We start from the raw sequence: 16,213 nt of genomic DNA on the forward strand, positions 1-16,213 counted from the left end.
CTACTTCAATTCACACCCTTTCTTCAGCATTATCTAGTTCACATAATGCCCACTTAATATTTTGCCAATACTAAATACTAGTCATACCCAGGAGAAAATCTAACACAAACACTCACACAATGGGCTCATCTACACATGGAGTGTTGATTCACAAAGATTTATTCTGCTGAAGATGTCAACTTGCAGAAGCATGAGCTACGAACAAAGCAATGTTTGATTCATATCCAATGGAAAGAAAAATTCAACAACTGGTTTCTTATATAAATTTTAATCACACTCGAATGAGGTCATTTCCTTATGTAGAAACCTAAAAAATCAACACTAACCTTAAGCTAACATAGATAAAACGCATGTCATGGAGACACTGTATGTCATATTGCACTGCAGATTGTTGAGAGTATTCTACCATCAAGAAAGCATAAAATTGTATGCTTTACGACTTCTGTTTAGAATGCTCTGCACAAAATCAGATGTCTTCTCCTAGTCACAATAAAAGGCATTAAGCTGACAATTCAACAAGTACTATTGCATTGATTGAATTTCAAATAAAATTCTCTTGTTCAATCTAATTTTTTGCATTCCGGTATTTCATACATGTATACCATACACAGCACATGCAAGACCACACCTTATTTCAGTCGTTGTCCAAAGCCAAGAATCACTTCACCATATCTAAATAACTCATACAGACTTGTAAGATTGTGAACAATAAGATTAGTATAGACTGAACCCAAGAGACTACACAGTACATTCTGGCTAGGAGTAATGCAACTGTTGGGCCCATGAAACATGTGCCTTAGCAAGCAAAACCCAACATATCAGCCACAAATTGCAATTTTCCAGGTGTCTGAGACTTCCCACCTCATGTTTCACGCTGTCAAGAAGGCAACAAAACCAGGAACCCCATTGGGTACCCCTTGGCCACATAACTGGTGAGCAGCATACAGCTTGGTGGGTCATAAGTAGGGTTACCAGCTCTGGCTTGGGAAATACCTGGAGATTTAAGGGGTTCAACCTGGGGAGGGGAGGGTTTGGGGAGGGGAGCGACCTCGTGTGGGTATAATGCCATAGAGTCCACCCTCCAAAGCAGCCAAGGGAACTGATCCCTGTAACCTGGAGACATGTTATAATTCCACAGACAGGCAACCCTCTTCATGAGCCATGAAGACCAGGGGTCATTCAATGGCAAATATTAATTTGCTTTGTGAAGTGCCTCTTATTGACGGGGTGGGGGGAGCAGGAAAAGCAAACCCATTAAATGCTGCTGAGACTACACCTGCTTTCTTAATCAACACACTGGCCCTTTAAAAGTCATTAAAACAATACATTACAGGCCATATAACAACACCATAGCAGTGCCCAAAGGAAAACTTTCCCACAAAAGGCGGAAAAAAATATAAACGAGAAGAGTGATACCTAACTATTCTTCGTGAGACAGAATATTGTAATTAGATAACATCAGGAGGACACACCACTAAATAAATACAACTATGTAAAATGAAAGCATGAAATTGAATTGACGTTAATGTGTTTTACATGTAAATTACTTTCTTGGATATATAATGAAGCTCTGGTGCATTTTCAATTGACATTCAGCTCCGTAACACGCAAAAGACGGAGAGAAAAAACAGCCTAACCATACTGCCCAGCTCTCTCTCAGAAACAACAGAACAGTTTTCCTAATTATATTATCTTCTAACCTAGTCGTTGCTTGCCTGTTACTAGAATGTTTTTCTTTGCCGGTAAGCCTCTCTACGACTACCCCAGCAGATGCACACAATTTTTAAAAATTGCTCAGATTCTTTTTATACAGAACTATGCGAAGCCTGACTGCTCACTTTCCATTTCTAACAAGTTATGCAGCTGAGAAAGCGAGATAAATCTTTTTTTTTTTAAGTGAAAGGATTAGTATATACACTTTAACGCAGTACACTTTATGAATGCAGCACATTGCCTATTATGGCCAAAGAGAATCTAGCCTGAATGGGACTGCTGGGTACACTGCCCCACTGGGCACTCGCTTGCCCCACCTAAACATATCTGGAAAGGAAAGCAAGTTTTTGTTTTTGTTTTCTTTAACATGACAACTTCCATGTAAAGTATTACATCATCTTTTTAGAACAGGAAAATTGAACATATGAACACATGAAGCTGCCTTATACTGAATCAGACCTTTTGGTCCATCAAAGTCAGTATGGTCTATTAAGGCCCCCAGCGGCTATCCAGGGTCTCAGGTGGAGATCTTCCACATCACCTACTTGCCCTAGTCCCTTTAACTGGAGATGCCAGAGATTGAACCAGGCTGGGACCTTCTGCGTGCTAAGCAGCGGTTCTCCCACTGAGCCACAGCCTCTCCCTTAAAATTTCTGGTTAAGAAGACAGCAACAGTGGCTGGCATTTCCACCAACATGGTAATGCCTCATACCCCACCCATCTGATCTACCCAAAGTTAACCGAACTCAGAGTGCATTTTCAAAGATGATTTCATCCTTATACATTTGATCCCGAAACAGTGTCCCCTTTAACCACTGAGTCTCAGCAAGGGGTATTTAGAGGGCGTCAGGTAATAAGCTGAAGGAAATGTTAAAAGATGGTCATTGTCAGAGGTGAACATTTTGAATTTACAAATAGCTGTCTTTTCAATGTATATGTTTCTGATGCTGACATTTTCCACTACTGGAAGGGATGGGCAATTTTGACCAATTCCCTCTTCCTGCGTCAGATCCCCAATTTGCCTCTTGTGCTGTTCCTGAGCCTCCTGTGCCCTCCAGGAGAAGCATTTCAGGGAGATTAATGGGATGCTGTAGGAGGGAGGGAGAGATGAATGTTCTGTCCCACCAATAAAAGTTGCTTACATGAGTGGAAAATTTAGTCTGGATTCAACCCAGAGCTTTGTGACATGATTGTAAACATTCCTGTTTGGTATGACAAAATCACTGATTTCCATTCATTTCCTTGAAGGAAATATGGCAGCCTAGCAAGGAAAGCTGACCACAAATCTCAAACAAAGTTGTTGCTGTTGCTGGTAATCGATGTCTGAAACCATACCTTAGCATACGTCTGAGACAATCTTGAAAATTTAGATAATTTCAGAAACTATTCCAGATTCAAATTTGCACAGTAAAAATTTCTGTCAATTTAGTATGAATACATATAGGAACAGGTTTCACGTGTCAACTGCCATTCTGGACAAACACATTCTGGATATTGCACAGAGGGGTCTTGCATGGATCAGGAGATGGGAGATATCTCACATTCTCCACCTGACTGCTAGGTCACCTGCTTAGAGTTTACTATAACTGATTCCAGACAACTTCCATACCCAGCAGATAATCACTACTGCCTAAGCTGTGATGGCATTTTCTGATTTCATAAAGCATGTGAATTGATTGGGGCTGCTGTTTATGGGAAGTAGACTTAATCCCCACAGGCCCTTCAGATGACTGTAATATATATTTATAATATAAAATACAATACAAAAGTTTTAGTTCTTCTGGCAGCCAATAGCTCCCAGTTTGAAAAAAGTATGAATTTGAATGCATGCCACACGCATGAACTCTCCTCAACCAATCGTTGATGTACGTGCCTGTATAGCTTCTACAAAGACCTTACAACATGCATTGCAACAATATAGGATTACATAAATGTCTCTCTGCCACATCTGCAGTCTCTTGTTATTGAACAAGTATATTACAAATGTTCTTATTCACACACGCTTCTGATATTACTGTATTTAATCACAGACAGCTGGAGCTTACAGGAACTCTTTACAAAACCAAATCATACTGTCGAACTTGAAGCAACTTCTGAAGAGACACTCACTGATGCTTTTCCATTATTTGAGTTTTCATGACAGTAACAAAAAGAAGAAATCAATTAGGAAGGTGGCCTACTCAGTTGTGAAAACTAGAACGGATTTAAATGCCTTTGAAGCTAGTTGTTGTGTATCGTCCATCTCTTTTTCGGAAGTTCTAGTGTGGCAAAGTAAGATTAGAATACATCTTATCAGTACAAAGTTCATATGGTTCTGTCTTATTTACACCAAGACCTGAAATGAACCCAGGTACGCTTTGTCGACAACAGCCCTTATCTGGCTTTCATGCAAATCAAGACACATTTCTCCTGAGAGCAATCTCCAAATTCCTTGAATTAAGGAGTATCGTATCTCCTGCTGACTTCTCAGTTGGTAACAAATGTACAGGAAGAGAATTCACTCTGGTCCTTTTGATATTATTGTTATTGATATTTAAGTATGTGCCATGCGTAAAATATTATTGCACATGATAATTAACAGTGTATATTTGTTGTAGCAAGATCTTTATCCCCAACACCTCCATGCCTGATTTGGCAAAAATGTACATATGTGCGGTTTCTTCAGAAAGCCAAGCCATTTGTCTGTTTTACAAGACACAGCCTCTATGACTGGTATTCTTGGACAAAGTAGTCTAGAAGCAAAACCTCAAATCTTCATGAATGAACTACATTGAAGCAACCATCTGAGAGAACAACCAATAAACTCCAGAGTATTTACAGAGGTTGTGGTCTTGACAGCAAGAGATACATTTTTAACCTGTGAATGTACAAATGTCCATGAGAAACAAGTTTGTGTCTCTTGGCTTCTAAAGGAAATAATTTCAACCATTTGTATTCCACATCAAACACTGGCATCATGCCAGGAGCAGATATTAATCCAAATACTGTACTACAATCAAAAGTGTATCCATTATTATCCATATATTGGAATAAAACTTTCCTTTCCAACAGCTTCAAGAGATATTTGGGGTGGGGAATTATAATTTATTGATCTCAAGAAGACTGTAAATACATATCAACTTTGATCCTAGAAAATGCATTTCTCTTTATTTGCACATATTTGCCTCCACTTTGACAAAATAAGCTCCAGCAAGACTTTTGAGCTCCAGTCTGGCGGCTATCCAAGGTGCAGATGGCTTGAAATGCAGCCTGAAATCAGTGTGCGGTTGATGAAATACTCCTTACACCTGACCCCTACTTCACACTAGGCTCAAACCACAAGCACAACACGACCAGTCAGAGAAGCTTCATCAGACATCTTGGTTATCTGGAACTCTTTCCTCAAGGCATTCGGTGAGGCCAGATGGCCAAAAGTGGGGGGACCGCAGTAAACTGAGAAAGGAGCACTGAGCTTAATAGAGGAGAAAAGCAGGAAGGAGGGGGATAGGAGGGAAAGGCACAGACAGTTTTGTGGCATTTTTAAAATTCCGACATTTTTAAAAAAATTGCAAGGAGCTCTATCTACCCAATTAGTTCATCGATTCACATAAAAGGGCACGTTAAAAGAAATGTGGAAAGGCAGCACATACTTTCTCCCAAAAAAGGCCCGCTTTTGAAACATCTAACAATACACATAACTTCCCAGTTCTTTTCTTCATATAGAATCACTTCTGGGTGACAAGGGGTGAGCAAAGAGGTCATGAAAATAATTTGCCAACATTGATACATAAGGCGGTCTCAAGCTCATCTTTTTTCCTCAGGCACTTATTTGTTCACCCTTCCCTCTTCATGTCCATAAATATGCTGCTTTAGTACACAGTTTCATATATTCACGTACATACATGTTGGAGGAAAGCTGCTCTTCCTGTTATGTTTTATTCCCATGACACAGAAGTGAGTACAACCTGAATACTGGCTTCACTATTTATATTGCATGTATCCTCTTTCCAAGGTTGTGTTAGCCAATTAGAATGCTAAAAAAAAATAGCATGTGACTTTAAAGCACGTTCAAAATATACCAAAAGCAAACAGGCTACAGCTGAAAATACAGCACAACCAATCTGAACACAAATATAGACACTGTTCCTCAAATAAAGTCAGATATCAAATTCTAAACCTAATATCCATTTATAGATAATTATGACCTGAGGGGGGAAAAACCATTGATTTAGCATACTGCTGAGAACTGTTACTTCCAAAGGTGGGGGGAAACCCCAGAATGGATTGAACTTTAAGAACCTGCTGGCCACAAATTCATAATGTTTTGATGGACTAACTTCCAGTACGTGCATTTCAAATCCCCTGGTCTTAGGTATTCACCAAACAAAAGAGACATCACTTTATTCCTACATTTAGCAGTGGTTAGTACTACAACTAAAAATCTCAATCGCAATTCATATTCCTTTAGGTTTATTAATCATGCTAACACCATGTACACCATAGTAGTAAATTCATATTTTTTTAGCACAAGTTCCAACCCTGCAGTAAATCATCTTGTGATAAATGCATTTCCCATTTTAATATGGCTTGGTGGTCTAAAGCCATATATTAGACTTTACATCAGCAACAAAACATGTTTAGATGGACTCTTTGGATAAATACATCCTGTTCCAAAGACTGTGGCCACAAGGTTAAGGTAATTCAGTCTAAATTAGTACAACCAGAGAGTTTCATAACAAAAAGACAAAAATTACATTACATTTTCATTACCTTGTCATTAATACATGGGAAACAGAGACCTGTTTTGAAAAATATGTGAACATCACACCAGATTGGATTGAGTTTTCCAAAGCCTGACATTTTAGTTCCATTTCTAGAGCAGACAAGTACTAAAATCAAACTGCATGAATTTCAGATTGTATAAAAGGTCTAGGACATCTAATTGGCAACGGGTTGTTGATTAGGTCAAATATGTAAAAATGGCCAAACATTAATCTTGTAAATCCTGAAGCAGAAGTATCATCATGGTACTGTACTTTACAAACAATACCACTAAGACACGTTTAAAGTGTGCGGACAAGCCAAACCCTGGAGGAAAGCACTAAGGGCATACTGAAAAAGCCAAACTGTATTATGAATGCTCCATGGGTTGCACATTAATACCTGTAATAACACAATGTGATTTCTAATAACTATACTGCCATTATTGTGTATTGATTTTCAAATGAGAGTTCATATTTGTACACATTCTGATTGAATCATTTTGATGAGTTCCCAATTATTAAAACTGTGATCTCTCTAGTATCCCTGAAATCATTAGGTAATATATTATCATATATTGCTATGACAGGCATAATAAATGACCATCTTCGCACTATAGTGTTATTTGGTTACCTAAATATTAGCTTGACAAAAATGATGACTCTCAACTGCTTTAAAAAAAAAAAGTCCCAGAAGCTTATGGATAGCTTTAAGGTAACAAAATCCAGATGCTGTCTGTCTACACTGCCTTATACTCTTTAGAACTATAGAGCAGAAATATGTATACAAGCGTGTTAATTTTATTACTTGTGCAGTCTTGCCGGGGAGTACATTCTTTTTATTCTTGCGTGTGTGTCCACTAACATATATGAAGGATAACTTGATTGTTCTGCTCATCAATTTCTGCTCTATAAGGTTACAGAGTTTGTAACAATGCCTATATTTCTCTATTAACGTTGTGTCTAATTAAATCACATTGGACAGAAACAAAAGGTCACCCATACAATATTAATTTGTAATGTTTATCCTTTCAAAAGGCACTATTAGTGTGTGGGGGGGAGTATAATTACAAATGCAGCTGTTCACCTTTTTTTAATGGAAATTTAGTGAAGATGGTTAATATATGTGATGGCAGAGTTCTTAGGGGGGCGGAAGACACACCTAGCCCCCCTCCCCTGCAAAGGACAATTGTCTTTTTCTTACTCAGCCACAAGGTCAGGTTTCCCAAAAAGCATATTTTGTAAAGTGGAAACGTGGAGTTTCAAGACAGAGAAACAGGCATCGCTTAAACTACATGAGTAAAAGCCATGGGATGCCCAGTGTGTCTTATCAAATACTTGAGGCTACTGTTATCCCCCCCACCCTGCAAAAAAAAAATCCCCATAAATTGCTTCATGTCCTTGGTTTGCCAGGTTTTGAGGAATGCCATGTGTCTCATCCTTACACCCCTAAACAGTTAAAGCTATAGGCAATATAGCAGTCAAGCTAGCTACAGGCTACTGCTGCTGAACCAGCAGCAGTGGCAATATATACTAAATGGCCACAGAGGTAAAATGCAATTTGAATCGACCTTGAGTTGGGGGGGGAAATAGTAAAAACAACGGTTCAAAAAGCCTAAAGGATTTGATGGAGCACACAGAAGGTCTGCACACTGCAGTACACCTAACAGATCAGTCATCTCCAGGTATCAATGGAAAAACTATCATTTACACAGGGAAAGCCTGCTGCTCTACCCCCCCCCACATGGCAAACCTTCTTGCTTTTTACAACTATTTCATGTATATTAGAAGAAAGCGGATGATGTAACACGTACAGAAAACTATTTCACAAAGTAAAAAAAGTGAACTTGGCTAAAGAGCTGTGACCATTTCACCACACCCGTAACCAAAAACACCAATCATTTTGACAGTCCAAAAAAAAAAGTATATACGGTGTGTTTCAATTGGCTCTTCAAGTTTGTTTTCCCTTTACAAAATCACATTCATCTAATTTCTGACGTCAAACTTTAGAACAGCATTTTTCTTTTAAAAAGTTCATCAGTAATGCGCGTAATCTTTCGAGGGAACGAAGGGAACAGCAGAACAGGACTGGGGAGAAATGTAAAATGTGTTCTTTAATTCATCTTTGGCCCCTTGCGCTGTCGTCTTATTAGCAGACAAAGACCAGGACCAGTTACATTAAAAAAATGCACACACAGGCATAAAAAATGCACATACAGGCAAAGAAAAAACAAAAGCCTACCTGTCTAATTGCAAAAACAAAAACAAAAAAAAACAGACATGTTGAACGCAACAGTGTCCAGCTGTGCAATTATTCCATAAGGCTATTTAATGAAATATTAACAGCAGCAGCACAAAAGAACTCCCCAAGATTTCCTTGGGTTGTCCGTTTGCCCTCCTTTGACCCTGGTGGCACACGGGCACCAGGCTCAGGTGGGGAGCGACCTCCGCCTCTCTTCTGAGGGCAGAGCGCTGGACAGCACAGCTCGCCTCTGGAGTCCCTGAACCTGCCATTCACACGCCTGACACTGCCCAGGCGGGCTGCCCTCCAGCAGCATCAGGAAAGGGCTCCCGGGGCAGGAAGGTCTAAAACCTTTTTCACCTCAAGTGACACAGAAGCCATTCCTGCACCGGGGGGGGGGGAGGTTTTGCCTTGGATCTGCCACTCTCTAGATGCCCATTGTCCCCGTCCAAATTCTCCAAACTCAACAGTAAGCCCCCAGGCAGAGTTCTGAGAATCCAGACGGGGGGGGGGGGGAATGCGCATCTAGAGAGCGGCAAATATACTGAAGGCAAAAAGTGCCTTCGGTATCAGGCAGCTTCCTGCGTTCAAATCCAAGGCAAAACCTCCCAGGCACAAATGGCCAGAGAGACACCCTTCCAGTCCCTCCCAAAGAAGCTCGACTCTCCTGTTAAAATCATTTCCCCCGATGCACGTCGTGCTCAAGACCTTAGGAGCCAGAAATAAAAGGAAAGACGCTCGACTCCGGACAAAACCGTCCCTTTCCATTGTTTGCTTTAAAAACACCCATGCCATTTATGCCCGGGAGGTTTTGCCTTGGAGTTGCCACTCTCTAGATGCACTTTACCCCCATCCGTATTCCCAAAACGCCACAATAAACCCCCCGGTGCAGAGTTCTGAGAAATCGGATGGGGGGAAATGTGCATCGAGAGAGCGACAAAGCCAAGGCAAAACCTTCCATGAATGAACGGCCACACAGAGAGAGCGACGTTTAAAAGGGGGGGGGGGAATCTGTCCTTGCCCATTTCTTTTCTCTCCCCCCCCCTTTTTTTCTTCTTCCGCTGGTCGTTTCCCGCACGCTTTCGACCCCGCTCCTTCCCCGACGCCCCGTTCCCCGGCAGGGAGGCGAGCCCGCGGCCGACGCCAAGCCGCGACCCCTCCCCCGCCGAGCGCCTCGCGGTCTCCTCTCGGCGCGGCCGGCCCCGGCCAGTCCCGCCACGTACCTTGGCTTGGAGGTAATGAGGGTAGTAGTAAGTGTACTGGGGGTACATTGGCTGCTGCTCCAAGCGCTTGCCCATGTAGCTGGAATCCGGGGCCTCCGACGCAGGGGGTGCTGGGGGTGCGGCGGCGGGGGGGGGGGAAGGGCCACTCGACGGCGGGGCCTCTCCGGCCGCGGCTCCTGACAGGACCGGAGGGGGCCGGGCGGGTCGCCCTCGGCTCGCCGAACCGCTCGCGAGTTCCAAAAACGGGAAGGAGAGGAAAAGCCCGAAGCAAAACCAAGCGAAGAAACAAATATATATATATTTCCCTCAAAATATATATTTTCCCCCCTCAAAATCAAAATAGAGATGGGGGGCGGGGGGAAAATGCGGCCGGGCTCTTCTGCACCCTCCTCCCCGGCGTTGCCCCCCCCCTCGGTGTGGTAATGTCAACTGCCAACGTCTGTAAAGGGGGGGTGGGGTGGAAGTCTTGAGGGAGAGACCGGGAAGACGGGGTAACTCCAGCTCTCTGCGGCTCGGCTGCTCCCTCCCTCCTCGCCCGCTCTTCGCTCGGCGCCCCGCTCCCCCCAACACGAAAAATTAAAAAAAAAATTAATTAAAATAAAACCAAAAGGAAAGGAAAAAAAAAACGAAAAGAAAAGGCGCCCGGCTCGCGACAGCCTGCTCGCCGCGGTCTCCCCTCGCGGAGTGGCGCGGCGCTCCGGGGCTCGGCTCGCCTTTCATTCAAACCCCCTCCTTCCCCGCCGGTGGGTGGGAACTACCCGGCCGGCCGCTCCCGCCCTCCCCTCCCGCCCCCGCGAGGAGCAGGCGCAGCCCGCCAGGCTGCGGCGACTTCCTCCCCGGGAGCTCGCGGACGGCCCCCCCCCCCGCTCTCTCAGCCGCCGCCGGCGAAGCCCCGCTTCTCCCTCAGCGCGGCAGAGACTGCTGCTGGTGCCGCCCGCTCCCTCCCTCCCTCGCGGGGGGGGTGTGGGGGGGGACACTGGCCCGGCCTCTTTCTCGCCCCGCCGCCTCCTGGCAGGCGCGCCCCGAAGTGGCGCCCCGAAAACGGCGGCGGAGCCGGCGGGGGCTGAAGGAGAAAGTCTCGGGCGAGCCGAGGGGGAAAAGCGGCCTGTCTCTTTAATCGTAACTCCCCCCCCCCTCTTCCCGCTTCGGCCAAAAGGCGCTGCGGTTGCTCCCCGCCCTTACTGGGGAGAGCGCCCCTCCGGAGGAGCGCCTTGTCAAATCGGCAGCGCCGCGGTCTACCTGGGAGTCGAAAAGGGGGCGAGGTCCCTTTAACACCCCGGCTCTCAACCTTTTTGGCTCCGCTCCCCCCTTTCACCATGGTTCAGAATTTAGTTCCCCCCCCTTCCGAAGATAGTCTAACACTTGTTAAAAAGAAGGGAGCTGTGGCTCACGAAAGCTTATACCCTCCAGAAAATATTTTTGTTAGTCTTGAAGGCGAGCTGTGGTCCACGAAGAAGTGAGCTGTGGCTCACGAAAGCTCATACCCTACCAGAAAATATTTTTGTCAGTCTTGAAGGTGCTACTGGACTCTTGCCCTTTTCTACTACTGCAGACAGACTAACACGGCTACCCACTGTGAATTACAATTTTACAGATTGTACATAATCTACAGGACATCGCACTTTGCTGGACAGTGGTCCCAATCCCCCAACCCTAAAATCCCCCCCCAGGGGTGAATTCCCCCCTTGTTGAGAACCCATGCTTTAATATGTTGTTTTTTTTAAGCAACAATATTACAACATTAACAGACTGACAGCCCTTTCCAAAGAAGAGGGAAAGCTATCCGCGGAGAAGGTACAAGACTGGAAAAGAACTCCGCAGGAAAGGGGGCGAGAGACGGATCGCTGCATGCACCTCGAGGCGATCGTAAAATAAAATTTCGAAAGTCTCCATTCTGGGAACTTTAGATATGGCATAAACTTTTGTCCAGAATCTGAAGATGCTCTGGATAACTGGGAATGCCATTGATTTAAACCTGATCATATTAATGTGTGAGATTTATGACCCCACAGAGCTTTCATAACAAGCAAATCCCACTAAAACCGTTGGGATTTTCCCTCGCGAGTAAACATGAACAGGATTGTAAGCTTGGATGTCCCCTAGCGTGTCTTTGTGCTGGAAAATTTCCTCAAAAATTGCTGCTGTAGCAGAGAGTGGCAATCCTGCTGTATAGGATCCAGCCATTATCCTCCCATCAACCAGACTCGAAGAATGTGGGTTGGTTCCCACATTACTTTTGCCAACAAATGGACAGACTTCTCCTAGGTCAGAAGAAAAGTCTATAGCTCATGAATTTTCAAATGCTGCCTGGGGTCACGCCACGAAAGGCTCATGCAGGGAAAGCAATATTCTCAAATGTAACTTCCATGCAAGCCCTAAACACACTGACACAAACATAGACCCCTTTATTTTCAACAGCAATTGCTCCCAAGTAAATGATCAGACCAGAATGGGCATAAACCACGACTAGTTGTATTATACGTGGTGTTATGGCTCCCATCACATTTTGGGACACCAGAAATAAGGATTATGTGTACTCCTAAGCATCTTTACTAAAGACTAAATCCTATTGAACTCAAAGGGACATTATTCTAAATATCTCAATACCAATTTATAACAAATCTAAAAGCTAATTCCACTGTACTACTTTAGCGCATCCAAGAGATAGAACGCAAGTTGGGTAGATGTAGATGAAAGGTTCTCATTGTAGATGCAGGTTCCCATTTCCATTTTCTGTGGGGAACAGAAAAGCGCTGGATTTGAGTGCTTTGAGAGCCTTTTTGTTTTGTAACAAGAGCAAAAACTACCCTCCATCTTGACAGTGTGCAGACAAGCACCCACTGACAGTGATCCCAAGGGGGCAAAAGATGTCAATGTGTGCGGAGTAATGCTCTGGGCCCATACCTGCAAGAAACGCCTGTTTGCTGAGTTTCTTCTAGCGCCTGATTGTAGCCTCTTCCCCTAATCCCACACAAATTAAGCTTGAAACTGACTGCAAGCAAGTTTCTGGTCTAGCCAATTTCAGGAGTAAGGGGATGTTGCCCGAGGTTACCTGTTAAAAAGTAATATCTACACAGATGTACACCTGTCATTCCATATACTACTTTGTAAGTTCAAAGAGAAACTTTAAATGTATCTAAAACTTTAGACGCATGGGATGTGGTGTGTGGAAGGGAGAGAGAGAAGTTACTCATCCTGGAACTAACCATTACATGCCCAGGGCAATTATAACACATGTCTAATATAAATAAATGCTACTATTTGAAAACCACGCCAGTTTAACCAGAAACCATAAGAAATGAACATGTGTACTACCAGCAGTAACAGCTTTCAATACCACTCTTCACATCCCTGAAAAGCCTATTGTCTGTATACAGACTCCTTTACAGTGTCATTCAGTTCACAGATCTATCTTCAGCTTTGCTGACAGAGATGTATCTTTTTTAATTGAGCAACACTGCATTGGTTTCTTTTTTTAACAAAATTAAATCACCCATAATATTCTAGTTGGACTGTTGTCAGCTGCTATATTATCAATCAAATTATTTCAGGAGGCAAAAAAAACCAACCCCCACACTTTTGTTTTCCAAAAAAGGGACACTTCTCAAGGCTGGGTAGGGCTAAAATTAGACCTGCCAGCTGTATTTTGGTTTGTGGGCACATGTCTGCACGTGATGTGGGCATGCAAACATCACACTCGGCTTCACATTGTCAGTCTGCCGTTTATGGTATGCAAGGATGGTGCTAATCAAGCAACGCTGTTGTTTTTTGGTTTTGGTTTTGTATCCCTATGCCATGGCTATTCGGAGTAAGCAAGCAAGCAAGGGGGACCTTGAGGAACTCTGAGTTGCTAGCTAACTGAACAGAGTGAACATGCTGCTTCTGTTTACTCCGACTTCTGTCTTCCTCTTTTGCACTCTTATGTGTTGAATTTTATACTGTAAGCACCTAAGAGCAGTGGCCTGCAAGTTAGTGCTGTAACACTGCTATTATTATTAATTAATATTAATCATTATTATTAGTAATAATATTTATATTGTCAAAGGCTTTCATGGTCAGAGTTCATCGGTTCTTGTAGGTTATCCGGGTTGTGTGACCGTGGTCTTGGTATTTTCTTTCCTGACGTTACTCCTCTGAAGAGACACTGTCCTTCAGTGTTACTCCTCTGAAGATGCCTGCCACAGCTGTGGGCGAAACGTCAGGAAAGAAAATACCAAGACCACGATCACACAACCCGGATAACCTACAAGAACCGATGAATATCTATATTGTTATTTTATTATTAATAGTAATAATTACATAAATGCTGTTTCATTTGTCTAGGAGCATTAATGATGGTTTGTTTCCTTCATAAAATCTGAGTTTGCCATCCTCATGATTCTTATAACATGAGTGTTTTGGCATTGTTTCTCCCCAAAATAACAGCTCAGTCTTCAAGGTACCCTTTGGCTGGTCTGAGCCCTGTTGAAATGAATTGTGCTTGTTTCTGCTGAACATTAAGAAGGATCACTTTCTTCTGGTGACAGGAGTCACAAAAGGGATAGCTAGGTTATAGTGGCAATGTAAAAATTAAGTACAAATATTATGATGCGATTGATAGACTGGGGCAGTTGATAATAATTTTACACATAGAATAATTCATCCATCTATCCATCCAAACCTTTATTGGCATAGAGCATAGAATAATTAAGAAAATATATGCTTCTATTGGTAAAGTAGATTTTGGTATGCCATAATGTTAGAATTGTGTTATGTCTGTGTGATATGTTATTTGTTTCTTTGGTTGTTGTTTGTTAAATTTGTTTTGTTTTTTAAACAAAGTAATGTGTACTATTTTGTAATGTCTGTTTTTGTTTGTATTATATGGAACGGAAAATAAAAATTTATTTTAAAAAATACAAGAGCTTCAGCATTGAGGAAAAAAGAAAGAAAAAAGAAGCATCAGTTTCTACATTTCCAAGACTTATGGCGGTGAGGAGAAGCTGGAAAATGTGGTTCAAGTGTGCCATAAAGTGTTGAGAAACCTAAAGTCTAATAATAAAGTCCAACATATATTTCTTTAAAGGCTTTGATCCTAAACATACCTATGCCAGCAGAGACCAGTTCAAGTCAGTAGGCTTCCACCAGCACAAGCAAGGCATTATTGGTGTTAAGGAACCCATCCTTCATGAAGTTGATACCTGGCAAATATTCCAGGTTAAGCAGTTGATGTTTCAGTAATGCAACTAATGACAGGTAACGATCTCTTGTTAGCTGGGAATTGTCTGCAGCCTTGGAATGTATCACCATTAGAGTTTGGGCAAGTGGGATAGAGCAGAGTGTAGGGGGGCAGGCATTATAGCAATTTTGGATTTGAGGGAGAAGGAAACAGAAACTGGGAGCAAATTTGGGATTCAGCCAGGAATGGAAAACTTAGAGACCCAATTAAAGGTTGCTCCCATTACACGCAATAGAACTTACTGCTTAGCTCTGTTTTTCTACACAGGCAGTCAGTTACGTGACACAACCTATCCCAGGCAGTTGTCTCCACAAGAACTTTGGCCCCTAAAGGAAACACCTGCACTTTAGAAAGAGTTTTGTGTTCTACACAGATGCACAATGGAAATTAAAGTGCATATAGAATATGTACAATATAATAGTTAACTAAGGAGCCCCGTGGTGCAGAGTGGTAAGCTGCAGTACTGCAGTCAAAGCTCTGCTCAAGACCAGAGTTCAATCCCAACAGAAGTCAGTTTCAGGCAGCCGGCTCAAGGCTGACTCAGCCTTCCTGCCTTCCAAGATCAGTAAAATGAGTACCCCACTTGCTGGGGGTAAAGTGTAGACGACAAGGGAAGGCAATGGCAAACTACTCTGTAAACATAGTCTGCCTAGTAACCGTTGTGATGTGATGTCACCCCATGGGTCAGTAATGACCCAGTGTTTGCACAGGGGACTACTTGTACCTTTTTAAATAGTTCATTATATTGACTTCATCCGTAAGGGTCTATTTAAGATATTCTACTTGCTTGTACTCAACCTCTTCCCCCTTATTACGTTCACCTTTGTCTACACAACAACTATCTTTTTATCCAAGCTGGAGGCAAGTTTCTAGCTCAGCCAGCCAAGCAAACCAATGAGTTAGCAACTTTATAGAGCAAATGGAACCCTACTGGCTCCTTTCATCACCTGACCTCAGTTGCAATATCATCTTCTGGAGATTTGCAGTGGAGTTGCTGAAGGACAAATGACAGCAGACCAGCAGTTCCTTCTTCTTGCAAGGTACCACAGTGGTATAGACTAAAGCAAGGGTCCTCCAG

The 16,213-nt window shown here is 42.9% G+C and overlaps 1 protein-coding gene across 4 annotated transcripts in view; it reads right to left on the reverse strand.

Moving 5' to 3' along the window:
- RBMS3 (RNA binding motif single stranded interacting protein 3) overlaps nucleotides 1-16,213 on the reverse strand; it is a 675,371-nt gene that overhangs the window by 589,857 nt on the left and 69,301 nt on the right. Inside the window, exon 1 of one of the 4 annotated variants that reach the window (XM_056857447.1) lies at nucleotides 9,918-10,001. The exons of the other annotated variants lie outside the window; for them this stretch is intronic. Within the exon in view, the coding sequence (XP_056713425.1) occupies nucleotides 9,918-9,992 (75 nt within the window). The 5' untranslated portion in view covers nucleotides 9,993-10,001. Of the gene's footprint in view, nucleotides 1-9,917; nucleotides 10,002-16,213 lie in introns of those variants that run through there. 4 annotated transcript variants of the gene reach the window in all.

The sequence above is a fragment of the Euleptes europaea genome, chromosome 11, assembly GCF_029931775.1.
Source record: "Euleptes europaea isolate rEulEur1 chromosome 11, rEulEur1.hap1, whole genome shotgun sequence".
NCBI classification, from domain to species: Eukaryota; Metazoa; Chordata; class Lepidosauria; order Squamata; family Sphaerodactylidae; genus Euleptes; species Euleptes europaea.